The sequence below is a fragment of the Ahaetulla prasina genome, chromosome 11 (genome assembly GCF_028640845.1).
Source record: "Ahaetulla prasina isolate Xishuangbanna chromosome 11, ASM2864084v1, whole genome shotgun sequence".
NCBI lineage: Eukaryota > Metazoa > Chordata > Lepidosauria > Squamata > Colubridae > Ahaetulla > Ahaetulla prasina.
Genome location: NC_080549.1, coordinates 27678295 through 27692113, shown reverse-complemented (window position 1 = coordinate 27692113; position 13819 = coordinate 27678295). Strand labels below are relative to the sequence as shown.

Sequence of the window (13819 nt, the reverse complement as noted above, 5' to 3'; positions counted from 1 at the left end):
GGAAGAGGGAAATAGAGAGGGGAAAGGAGAGAGAGAAGTGGATGAGAGGAGAGGAGTAGGAGAAAGGGAAGGAGAGGGAAGTAGAGAAGAGGAGAGAGGAGAGGAAAAGGGAGAGGGAAGCAGAGGGGAGAAGAGAAAGGAGGGAAGGAGAAGGAATGAGATGGACTGTGGTAAAACTGAAAATGTGTTGTATTATAAAGGAAAATGTATAATAAAAACATTTTTTTTAAAAAGCAACATTATAAATCTGAATTTGGCATTCAGGTTTTAATGGCTAAAGCAAGATTTTAAGAACTTGAAATAAAATTTCCTGAGTTGGGAAGTGTTTTGTAGTTTTTATCTCTACAGATTTTTTGTAAAATTATTAAACGCTAGCTGAATACCCACACTCCACTACGAAACTATGTGATCGGGCTTGCTAAATCAACACTTACAGCTTAAAAATTAATGAATAGTTATGATCAGCCTCTCCTCTCCCCTTCTGTCCCTCAGCCTTGCCCCACAGAAACGTCCCCTATCCTCTTCTCTCCCCCAGGATTGCCTCATAGAAGCCTCCCCTCTCCTATCCCCTTCTCTCCTTCAGCCTTGCTGCAAAGAGGCCTCCCCTCTCCTATCCCCCTTCTCTCCCTCAGGATTGCCCCACAGAAGCCTCCCCTACCCTATATCCTGCTTGCTGCTGTGAAAGTAGTAGTCCTCTCCTCTGCTTGTGTTTTGCATTTGGAACAGATTTCTTTTTAGGTGAGGAGGGGGAGTAGAACTCCTTAGCATCAGAGCGTGTTAATAATAATATAGGAAATACTAATGCTCTGATGGTCATTTCGAAAAATCCTTGTTAGTGAGCACCTAGAAGCCAAGAGGAACATATGTGGCAAATTTCAAGTTTGTAGGCTTTATGGATCTGGAAATTTTGTGATGATGCGTGAGTGGTATTTTGCTTATATATATATATATATAGATTAACAAAATATGACCTAGGACCGGCCATCAAAAAAAATATGCTACCTCGTTCTAGGACGTTGATCATCTTCAGATTCACTCACTTCTTCACTAATCCCAGATTCACTGGCTTCTGAATTATCCGAATCCTCACTGCTCACTTTAAGATAAAACAATTTAAAAAGTATCAAGAAATGGTACATTTTCATAAACGTTAGCCCAATTAGTTAAACAGAAGCCCAAAGTAACAGCAAGATCACAAGAAACAATGAAAACTATATCCTACTATCATGTAAGAAATGCAGACCTGTCATAAAAAGCTGCCTACTGAAACAAAAGCTATTTAAATAATTACATTATTTGTAAATTTGATTTGAAATAATTATTGTCATCAATTTGTTGTTGACTCTTAGCCAACCACACAGTGTTTCTTCATAATGGTCTGTCCCTAACTTGGTCTCTCAGGTTTTCCAACAGTGATAAGGAATAAACATGTAAGGAAAACAATTTAAATGAAAAACTAGGCAAAAATTAATATACAATTGTGATCTGCATGAAGATTTAAAGGTAAAATTTCTAGGTTTGAAAATTACTCCAATCCAGCTCAGTGTTGCAACTCTTTCTTTAATCCCAGAAGCATTCTGAATCCAGTATTTCTCATTTAAATACTTCTAGAGTTTTTAAAAAAGCAGTGCAATGCTTCTGCTAAAGTGAAATAGCTCATTTCAAGTTTGACACCGAAATGCCTCTGAAATATCTTGCAGTTTTGATGTTGCCTGAGAACTATTATTAACACTTTAAAAAATATACAAATAAAATGAAAGATTGGAATTTTTTAATGAAGATTTGTTTCCATTTTAGCCATCCAACCATGGATTCTATCTTCCAAAGTGAAACATCCTAACATTTTAAATCTCTTTTCCTATATTGAAGTCCTAGTAGTGCCTCCCTCAAATTCTGTCCCAAGAGCTAAGATAAGGCTATTCTGAAACTGAGGATCCCAAGAGAAGGAGAGAAAAGTGACTACCTAACCATGAGTAAAAAAGATCTACTTTCTCAAGACAAAAGAAACTCATCCTTGGGATGTACTCTTGGATGCCTTATTCACACAAGGATAACAATGTAGGTGGAGAGACATGGGATCCAACAATCAGAGAAAGCCTGGTACTATCTTTGCAGACTGGCCAATTTTACAACAAAGCATTAGCTTTTGTGAGTTGCATCAGATGTGAGCTGTAGGGAATGAAAGCTTGTCTGTTAATCTGAAAAGACAAGAATAACAGGGGGGAGGGGGGCTAGGGGGGAGGGGGAAAACGGGGGGGGAGAAAAAAGTTTTGTAAAACTTTTTCAATTAAAAAAAAAAGAATAACAAATGTTTTTGGTATTGTAGAGAGGCACCCAATGAATCAGACAGAATGGATGGAAATAATTAGCATGATTCCCAATTGGCAAGAAAAATCTGCAGTAATACATTTCTTTCAAATGCCTTCTCAGAGGCATTTAAAAACAACCTATAATGTGCTCTCTACTATCTTGGTCCATTAAGAGAGCTACAAAAGAAAAAAAAGAATATAACTTTTTATTCTATTGAAACAAACAATTAACCGTACAGATAAAAGGGAAAGAATGATGGTATATTTGATCAGGTATGGAGAAAACCTCAGATTCTGCAACATTCTCCTTCTCTGTCCCCAACCCACTTAACTCTAGACTCTTGTGTGAAAGATTCCTTTTGCTTTAAAAGACAAACTTCCATAAAACTATTAGCCCACCTCCAGAATAGCCAAATTGGCATGGTCTTTAGGAGAAACGGAACATTTCTTCAGAATATTCTGTTCCTGGAATATTTTTTGCTCACAGGTACATAAAAGAGAGAATCGCTGACTCAAAGGACTGGTACTTTTAATATCCTTCTTACAGAGTTGATTGCCCTAATAACCCCTTCCACAAAGCATTATGGTTTATTCCTTAGTGATGCAGAAAGAGAAAGGCAAAGTCTTGAAAACAGCATAGACTCCAACTGAGGGTATTATGAATTATTAAAGGACTAAGAGCAAAAGGACCACCGAGGACAAAATAGGTCTGAGACAGAATCTTTGACACAGGACAATGTTTACCTAGGCTTCATGATGGGTTTGATTCAGATTCACTTGAGGGAAAAAAGCCTCCCTGAGCCTTGTCTAGTTATAACTATGACTATTCTGTCTAAACCATTAAGTGTGCAAGTTGGAGCAGCCAAAATGGAATTGTTGTCACAAGACCTGTCGGTTGCAATCTTGCTGATCAGAATTCCCTCAGCCTCTCACCAGCAAGGGAAGGAAGAAGAGGGCACAGACCGGTTGGGGCAGGCAGGGAGAAGCAGAACATTTCTTCAGAATATTCTGTTCCTGGAATATTTTTTGCTCACAGGTACATAAAAGAGAGAATCGCTGACTCAAAGGACTGGTACTTTTAACATCCTTCTTACAGAGTTGATTGCCCTAATAACCCCTTCCACAAAGCATTATGGTTTATTCCTTAGTGATGCAGAAAGAGAAAGGCAAAGTCTTGAAAACAGCATAGACTCCAACTGAGGTATTATGAATTATTAAAGGACTAAGAGCAAAAGGACCACCGAGGACAAAATAGGTCTGAGACAGAATCTTTGACACAGGACAATGTTTACCTAGGCTTCATGATGGGTTTGATTCAGATTCACTTGAGGGAAAAAAGCCTCCCTGAGCCTTGTCTAGTTATAACTATGACTATTCTGTCTAAACCATTAAGTGTGCAAGTTGGAGCAGCCAAAATGGAATTGTTGTCACAAGACCTGTCGGTTGCAATCTTGCTGATCAGAATTCCCTCAGCCTCTCACCAGCAAGGGAAGGAAGAAGAGGGCACAGACCGGTTGGGGCAGGCAGGAGAAGCAGACATTTCTTCAGAATATTCTGTTCCTGGAATATTTTTGCTCACAGGTACATAAAGAGAGAATCGCTGACTCAAAGGACTGGTACTTTTAACATCCTTCTTACAGAGTTGATTGCCCTAATAACCCCTTCCACAAAGCATTATGGTTTATTCCTTAGTGATGCAGAAAGAGAAAGGCAAAGTCTTGAAAACAGCATAGACTCCAACTGAGGGTATTATGAATTATTAAAGGACTAAGAGCAAAAGGACCACCGAGGACAAAATAGGTCTGAGACAGAATCTTTGACACAGGACAATGTTTACCTAGGCTTCATGATGGGTTTGATTCAGATTCACTTGAGGGAAAAAAGCCTCCCTGAGCCTTGTCTAGTTATAACTATGACTATTCTGTCTAAACCATTAAGTGTGCAAGTTGGAGCAGCCAAAATGGAATTGTTGTCACAAGACCTGTCGGTTGCAATCTTGCTGATCAGAATTCCCTCAGCCTCTCACCAGCAAGGGAAGGAAGAAGAGGGCACAGACCGGTTGGGGCAGGCAGGGAGAAGCAGTGGGGCTGGATGGCAGGGAAGAGATTGGGGGGGGGGGCTGCAGTTGTAAATCTGGGCAGGCTGCCCAGAACCCAAATGGCAACACATGACTACAGGGGCGCTGCAATGGCCGTAACTTTAAAGACTGTCTACCGTAACTACCATTTGATCAGTGCCATTGTATCTTCAAATGGTCATTGAATGAATAGCCACTAAGCGAAGACCACCTGTAATCTATCTCCTTCCCATAGGAGTGGGTTTTTTAATGAAATAGGAAAACAAGGATAAGGCTTAGTGATTAAAGAAATTGCTCTAGACATATCCAATCCCTTGGGCCATATAGAAAGCAGCTGTGAAGAAGTGAGGGGGATTTCATTATGCATCATTAACAGTAAATGTGTAATAAAATAATTAAGCCAACAGAGCCCTGGTTAGTCTGCACACACATCAATATAAATAGACTTAATACCCTTCCTCCTATTTCTGCGTTTAACTTCTTTTGCCTCTTTAGATTTTCCCTTTTTGTCTTCCTCGGACTCTCCATCGCTCATTGTTAATTTGTGTCTTAACAAACGGTGCCTGTATCTAGGTTTCTTGGCCTCTTCGGCATCTGAATCAGATTCAAACTCATCTTCTTGTTCATTCTCTCCTGTTGCAGGAAAATAAAAAACATTTTAAAAAAAGACTTATATGCACAAATTTTTCTAGTTTATATCAGCATCAGATTTATATCAATATAATAATCAATTAACTGCATTAGAATGGTCTCTGGAGCAAGCACTGAGCAAATCATTATTTTTACTAGTGTTGTTAAACAAACAAGTTACATTTAAGTGGTTTTATAGCTTTTTGGTTACCCTTTGCCAACCACCTCTCAATCCAGTGGGATATTTGGGCTCCATCCGTGCTTAACAACTAGAAAAATGGGGCTGAGGAGGGGATGCAACATGGAATCCAAAGACTTAATTTTGCAAACGGGGCAAAGTTTAAATGGCATATTCAGAGCCTAAGGAGTGCTACGCTGGGTGAGAATGCTGCTCTATCTAGTCCAGTAGTCTGACCAAGCAACGGCACAAGGAAGCCCGCTCGTTTCCAGGCAGAGGGGCTTCAGAGGCAGTCCCCCACTGATTCCCATGATTTTTATGAAATCCTCCAAGACTTTTAAGAAGCCAGCCAAGCTAATAGCCACCCCTGCATCTTGGAATTAACCTAACAATGGATTTCACCATCATTTACCATTTAATCTTTGCCTGGTTATAGTAAATAGTACACTATTGAGGAACTGTTATGATGCACTTTGATATGAAAATGTGTTCAAATATTTGCTTTTCTGTCAGGTGCTTACCACTATTGCTTTTGTTTTTGGCTCGCCTTCCTTTCTTTTTCTTCCCATCATTGGATTCTTCATCAGAAGAAGCATCCTCCTCTGAGGAAAGATTGGCTTTGATTTCTTCTAAAAGCATTTTCTTGGCAATTCTTTGAAGCAAAACAAAAAAGGTGTATTCCATTGGTTCACCAATAACAACCAATAAGCAGATCAAGCATTATTAAACAAATTGAGCAACGGATGGCCATCAGCCATGGAATTTGGCCTAGAGTATCAATCTGCTTGTGGAAGGAGGAGTTGTTAAACATTTTCAAAGTCTATCAACTGATTAGTTTACTGTACAAGTAGTCCTTGACTTACAACTGTTTGTTTAGTGACTGTTCAAAGTTACAAGGCACTGCAAAAAGTGACTTATGGCCGTTTTTCCCAGTTAGGACCACTGTAGCACCCCCATGGTCACATGGTCAAAATTCAGATGCTTGTCAACTAGCATATATTCCTGACAGTTGCCCAAAGTCCCAAGGTCACCTGATCACTTCTAACAACCAAAATAAATGGGGAAGGTAGGTTCACTTAACAATCATCTTAAGAAATGCAGTGGTTCCTTTAACAACTGTGGCAAGGAAGATCATAAATTGGGGCAAAATTCACTTAACAACTGTCTTGCTTTACAATGGAAATTTTGGGCTCAATTGTGGTCATAAGTCAAGGACCATCTATAGTTTCTGCAGCTGTTGTTTATACTACCTCAGTGCTAACTTCCATTTTTTATAGTATCATACTATCAATCTTCATAGTACAGCAATTTTAGCTGAATATCAGGATCAGTCATATTTCAATAATGAAATATCATTTTAAAGAGAAAGTTTAAAAGCCAGTTATTATTATTATTATTATTATTATTATTATTATTCTTGATTGATACCTAGGATGCTGGCAGCAATCCATGTCAACCATTAGCACCAGTCAATGGTATTTGTGAAACATTTTAAATGTCCAGTTGACTGAGTTTCAAATAAAAGAGATCATCATCATCATCACCACCATCAATGTTTTCCAGATTCTTGGCCCACATTCAGCACAATAACAAGTTCTCAGTGACAGAAAAGATGTTAGAGCAAACCAAGATGGGAAAAACAGGTGTCTCTCCAAAGCCTATGGAATAATACTGCAAGCAGTTTTCATTACTCCCTGAAAGGTTTATGTGCTCCCAGGGTTTCAAATATGCACCTAGATGTTTGCCCTCATCAGGCAGGCTGCTTTGAAAAATTCCCTTGGGCTTTCCGCAAGTTTCATCACACTTTTTCAGTCCGATGCACAGGTACTTTTGGACTAAAACAGATCCAAAGAGCAAGTCTGGTATGTACCACTGTATTGGTTACCCTTAATAAAACCAAAAACAAGGAAAATGCCAATCTAATATAAATCTTCAGGGAGCACTTTTCTTCAATGAAATTGAATGGGAAGGAGAAATTTAACACAAAAGAAAGTTTAACTCTTTAACCATAGCCATCCTTTTCTCCAATGCTGTATCAAAAATATTTGGATTTCTCCAAAGCAATGAATTAAACTTGTCAGCAAAGTAGAAGAGCAGCATGGCATCTCTGGAGAAACTCTGCCAGCAAGAAACCAAAGGTGTTGCGACAAGGAGAAGGGCTTCAAGGGGAAGGCTTACTTACATCAACTGTGATTTAAAAGTCCCCACGCCCTAAAAAAATATGCTTTTACTGATAAAGGAGAATATTTGTAGCTCAGGGTTGAAATAAGGGGACCTTGGTGTTCTCTAGCTTGGTTGTTTTCTTGCAAACGTCTCATTACCCAAACTAGGCAACATAATCAGTGCTGCTGAAGTTACCTAGTTTGGGTAGTGAAACATCTGCCAGAAAACCACCAAGCTCAGAGAGCACCAAGGACCCTCTCCCTGACATGCTTTTTCTCATTGTGTATTTTTGACGTCCAAATTAATAGGTTTGAGCCTGCCGGTCTACCATGAATAACTTGTACATTTTCCTCAGTTAGATCACAAGATGTACAGGTATATTAATTAGTATGTTAAATGTTACGATGAACAACACAATAATGGTTAGAAATGATTACTTGATATTAAGTAGGTTACCTCTGAATATTGTTTCCCCACACACACATAAATTTAGAACTGTCCATAAACATTCATTTACAGATTTTTATTTTTAGTAGACCTGATTCCACATTTCTGGAATCCTACAACAGATTTTGACCTTGGTTTCTATGGAAAGCAAAGCCAAAGAAAAACAAAAGTGTTGACAAAAGCTGAGTTTTTTCTGTAACAATTCTAACTAAATGTGACAATTTCAATTTCTGATCCAATTGTTGCATTTAATGTTTCCATACCTAGCTTTTACCAAGGGAACAAAGAAGCAAACCATCTCCAATTATGCTTGGGTTTCAAAACATGTAATATCAGATAGTTGGACTTCCAAAAGGAGACACATATTGTAAGTGGGGGGGTTGGACTAGATGACCTACAAGGTCCTTGTCAACTTTGTTAATCTGTTGAAGTCATAACTGATAGTAAAATGATTTGCTGTTTCAAATAAAGTCCATTTTGACTGCTGTAAAGACATAAAATGCTAATTAACTAGGAAAGGCAATGCAGCCATGGGAATGAACTTCAGAGAAGTTGAGCCCTCTATTCTTTAAATCTTTATTTAGTAAACACAAATACAATTGACAAATCCTAGTGTATTACTCAGGTTTATTATCCAGCCTTCCCATAAAGAATGTGAAGCATATGCTCACAATATAAACTGCTTTAAAATGCCTTTAAAAAGCAATATTATGAATTAGATCCGAAGTACATTAGTCACAACTAATACATTTGATTGTCAACGAAACTAAATCTCTGATGTTTTCTGGATTCGACCATCTTTAAATCGTTGTTCTAATAGCCAAGATGGCAGTTATCTGAGACCCCATTACCAGAAGCAAATACTGCCTTATTTGTCTTCAGCAAGTTTGTTGGTGACTTCATCAAATGTTTATTCAATTTGTAGTACTGAGGTGAGAATGGCTTTTACTCCTTTCCAATTCTACTGTATCCTGATTTACTGCAGTTTCAACTGCAAGACTAAATGCATCTATATTTGCACAGTCACATGTGTGGTTTCTACTTTTCCCCACCACAGGCAATTTTTGATATCAGCTCTGGACATGGTCTCCTGTACCCACAACTGCATGAATCAACATTGTCTATAGCAAGGGGAGGTGAGTGTTAAGAAAATTGGAAGTCCATCGTGCAGAGGGCAAGAGGTAAGAGCCCCAAATCCATGTATATGTTTTCTAAGGTGTCTTACCAACTACCATACCAAGTATGTCTGCAATTACATATTTGACATACTCTGAGTATGAGAGTAAATTAAAAACATTACATACTTTAATTCAATTTAGTTGTTATAACATGACTAAATAGTGTTAAAATTGGAAACTTCCAAGAATGGTAAGCTGAATACTATGAGGACAATATAAATGACAATAGCTAAATAAATTGTTTCCTATTATATCTTTGTAGGAAAAAAAAGTGTTTCTTAAATTAAATGCTTGGACGAGAAACATGTTTTACAAAAATTTATTGCATCCATCAAATACTTCAAAGGCATTGTGCATGAATACACTATGAATCTCTTAATGAACAAAATAACTCCAAACATATTAGAACAGCACTATTTAAAAATTCAGACAAACCAATCATAAACAAATACACACCACAATGAAATACAGCACTGTCTGTTATATTAAGACTCACTAAAATATTGCAAATTGGCAAAGTTGATTTTAACATTTTTAACAAGAGGCATGTTAAAATAGTTTCTTCAGAAAAAGAAAGTTTGAAATACAACTGTCTAAGTTGTAACAATACTACAGATCGCTTAACACTTTTCTTTGGCCTGGCAGAACTGTTTCATCCCTTAAAAAAGCAGAAGCAAGCAAAAGTCAAATTGCAAGCCTAAGCACATTGACTTGACAGTTTGGAGATCACAGTGCAACTCCCAGGGGCGGATCTCATGCGCAGGCAGAATCAGTTCAGCTTGCAAACGAGAGCAGGGATGGTAACCCCGGCTGCTCTTCAGACTGAAGACACCGCAACAGGGAGGAGAAGCTGAAGCGTCTCCTTGCCTGGGGGGCTTTCTGCACACAGCTCTTGGGACCCTTCTAAGAGTGAACCAACTACTTAATTGCAGTTTCTTGTTAACCAACATACACATCGCTTAAGATTACTGATACTTGTCTATGAACACCAACTCCATGTAAGAGAGGTAGATCAATTTTATTCCTGGATAATACAGTATTCTGGATTTTTCCCACATTAAAGCAGTTCCAGGAATTTTATGAGTAAAATTAATTTTTTTGATTAAAAATATGATTTATTTACTAAGCACTGCAAATTTTTTGAAAAATCCAACTTTTGATTTTTTTATATAATTTTTCTACTAGAAATTAATTTTTAAAACTTAACAGTGAAATAATGAATTCTACTTTAATTCTTTGAAAGTCTTAACAGAATTTTTGAACAATTTCCTCACCACTGTTTCTATAGCAATCCCTAAACAAATATTAAAGTTCATTTTTCAAACATTTTTTAAACATTGTATATGAAAAGCAAGTAATAACCTAGAATAGCAGCATTTTATCTGTACCCAGGTCCATACTGGAGAACAAGTTAAGTGTTAAAATTTGTTTCAGGTACAAAAAAATATGTTTTCTCGAGGTAAAAACCAGTTTACTTAGTAACAAACAATTCTAAGCCCCGCAAAGCCAAATGCATATCTATCCCTCCCAAAATATTCTATTGAGTTTGCTGAAACAGTTCCTGCAAAGAAACTGCTTGATAACCAACGCTAGGCATAGGTGCCTTAACAGAAGCATCTGGTCAATTCTGTAACAGGGCAATCCTCTGCATATCTTCTTAGTTTAAGTTCCCCAGCGTTCATTGGGGCTTCATGCCCCACCTGTTCTATTGATTAAAAAATGCCTTTTATTCTATTCTTTCCTGGTTTATATCAGTTACAGAATTTGTGTGTTATGAAGTTTATAAGACCTACAAAACGGAATCCTTAACTACAGTCATATTTTAACATTAAATGTTAACAAATATACATGTTCAATTTTAACATGCGACTGTAGTCTAAACAAAGCCAATAAAATTTCAAATGACTGAAGCAGGCAGAAATTCAAGTTATCATATTACTACTACCAAGTGTTGAGTTTTGAAATTATAGGAATTTGTAATTCAGGATACTAGGAAACAGATTTTTCCAAAAGCATGTTCTACTTCTGGCTAGTTTCGATCAAGTGTTTGTAAGAGCTAATTTATACTCCGGTTGAAAAGGAATTCAAGTGCCATCCAAATGCTATCCATACTGAATAACTGCTCATCTCCCATTCCCGTGGAGAGTTGTAATTATCAAATTGCTTTTTGTTTAAAGAGTTGTACAATTTACACAAAATCCACATTATACATGGAAACTTAAAATGGACAGTGCTGCATTTATAACACACCCTATGCAAGGTGTGTGACTTAACACTTAAATCGTATTTTCTTTTCATTTCTGGATTGGGGGGTTTGTTTTCTGGCCTCTCGTTCAAGCTGGCGGGAAGCCTGTGAGCGAGTCTGTACAAGGCAGGCACTTCTGGTTTTTACAACCTGCTTGCTGCTCCGTTGCTCTCGCTTGAGCCCACGCCTAGGGTGTGTTATAATCTGTTTAAAGTCCTTACGGGTGGAATCATACCTATTCTCAGGATCATCATCGTCATCTTCTTCTTCTTCCATTGGCACAGCTGCAGATTGATGCTCTCCTTCATCTCCTTTAGAAGAAAAAAGGGGGAAACTTATTTGGCCCAAAGAGAAAAACTTTTTCTATCAGTGCTATGAGAGACCATCGCCACTATTGGGGGAAATCCCACTTCTTTCCAGATGTATAAAGCCACCCAAATCCCATGCACAATAGAAGGAATTCTGCATGACTCAACCTTGTGAAAAGGAAGAATTATACACCCTGCAACTATTTTTCTAAAATCAGAAAGACAAAAGGGAAATTTTTAGGGCTTGTCAAATTTTTCAACTTTCAATTTCCAAACAATAGAGATGCTCAAAAGTTGTGACACGCCTTGGGGATTCGTAAAGATAGTTTGGTTACTTTAATATAATTTAGATGTGCTTGGTAAATAACTGCATAAATATAACTTTTAAACATTTTGTTTCATTTGATAAGTTCAGCTGTCTTTCTTTTTTTGTTAAACGCTATTTTGTCTGAGTGTGTTAATACTACAGGCCTCGTTTCCTGTGCATATGATAACTGATCTCTAATGGCTTCTAAAAAAACAACAAGACCAGGAACACTCACGCATATCAGCAACCTAATTGGGATTGACAAGAGATTTGTTGCTGTCTGATAATGCGAGACATTCTCAGATATGACCTACTGTTAAGAGAACAAAGTAGCGATGATGTTAGAAACTACCCAGTAGCCAGTCTTGCAAGAGACATATATCCAAAAGGGCTTGAAAAGTAGGAATGAGTGAAGAGTTTTTTTGGGACCTCTGTTGTAAATTGATGAGTGGCAATCTTGAACAAGATCCAAGAGAACTGGGTTCAAGTCAAAAACATATATCTTGGTATATGTATAAACTGTGTGCCAAATTCGGCTGCCCTGCTGGCTGCAAAAAAGGAGCTCACATTAACTGTATCTGCCATAAGGAGACGAAGATACCACTGAAGAAACCTTTTTTCGTTAAAGGTCAGAGAGACAAGGTTGGATCGCACCAGATTGGTTTGCCAGATGTGCCCAAGCAGAAACGACTAGGCAAAATTCAAAAACAGCAGGACGATGAGAGACAAAGGCTCGCTAAATATAAGCAGAGACGTATTCCAGACATTTTAATACTGGATACTACACAAATGGATAATACTACTGGATACTACACAAATGAAGTAATTATCTCTTATGAGGAAAATGATGGACAGACGACTGATCACGAAGATAAAGAGGAATGTGATGGAAGTTATGAAGAGGCCTTTGACCAGGGGTGTCAAACTTGAGGCCTGCGGGCTGGATGTGTCACACACTGCCATGCCCACCCCCATTTTAATGAAGGGGGGAAAAGTTGTGATACGTCACGTGACAAGTTCATTGACAAACCAATGCAAGTACCACAGTGGTCCTGTCAGGCGCAATCAACAGACAGATGTGTGAAACAGATCCCAGAGGCAGCAAGCAGAGTGGAGACACAGGAGAAACGTGAGGGTTATATCAGAGGCCAAGAAGCAAGTCGGTGGCTGATGTCGAAGAACAAATCAAACCAAGGCTCGATGAAACCCTCTTTAAACAGTTTTGTAAATCAGATAATTGCTTTCTGATGTTACTTTATGATTGCATGGATTATTTTTTGCTTAGTTAGATCAGTCCCAAAGGTGCTTTTTCAAGAGACAATTGGACTTTCTGGTTTTTCTTTCAAGACATTTTGCATCTCCTTCAACAAGCTTCTTGGGTGAGAAGTGAAATGACTTCTTGAAAAAGCAACTTTGGAACAACTATGATCTGGATGACTGAGAATCTTCACAGACATTTAGTTAGATAACATTCATGCAGAAAAAACATCTTTTTTTGTAGCACAAGTTGTAATTTTGAGAAGATAAAAGTTTATTTGGATTACAAGGGACTTTTGTGGGGTATATGATCACACATGGATTTAACATACCAAGTTAAACATTATGCAATTGCAAAAATAATAGCACATTTGAATTCTTGGTGTAAAAACACATATTTTTACAACCCCTCACTGAAAAAAAATTGCAAAACTTAATTTTCACCCCATTAAATGACATAACCTAACATTGAGGATTAGTATCTATAGATCTCACATTTTGGCACTGGTCATTCTACATACTTGGTCCATTCAAACGTATGGCAGGGGAGTGTCATTCTGTAGTAATTTATTTATTTATTTATTCTTGTATTTATATTCCGCCTTCATTATTTTCAAAATAACTCAACATATTTTCCTCACAACAATCCTGTGAAGTGGGCTCAACTGAGTGAGTGAGTGGCCCAAAGTCAATTTCAGTCTATTCTATAGATTAAAGCAA

At 37.8% G+C, this 13819-nt stretch overlaps 1 protein-coding gene across 3 annotated transcripts in view; it reads right to left on the bottom strand.

Moving 5' to 3' along the window:
• The window catches only part of ATRX (ATRX chromatin remodeler), a 115195-nt gene that overhangs the window by 42362 nt on the left and 59014 nt on the right, over positions 1-13819 (bottom strand). For all 3 annotated transcript variants that reach the window (XR_009156720.1, XM_058197028.1, XM_058197027.1), the window contains exons 10-13: positions 11463-11538; positions 5716-5846; positions 4840-5019; positions 1003-1096 (exon numbers count right to left, since the gene is read on the bottom strand). Coding sequence is in view for 2 of the 3 variants with exons in the window: in XM_058197028.1 (XP_058053011.1) it covers positions 1003-1096; positions 4840-5019; positions 5716-5846; positions 11463-11538 (481 nt within the window). In the remaining variant the exon portion in view is untranslated. The remainder of the gene's footprint in view (positions 1-1002; positions 1097-4839; positions 5020-5715; positions 5847-11462; positions 11539-13819) is intronic.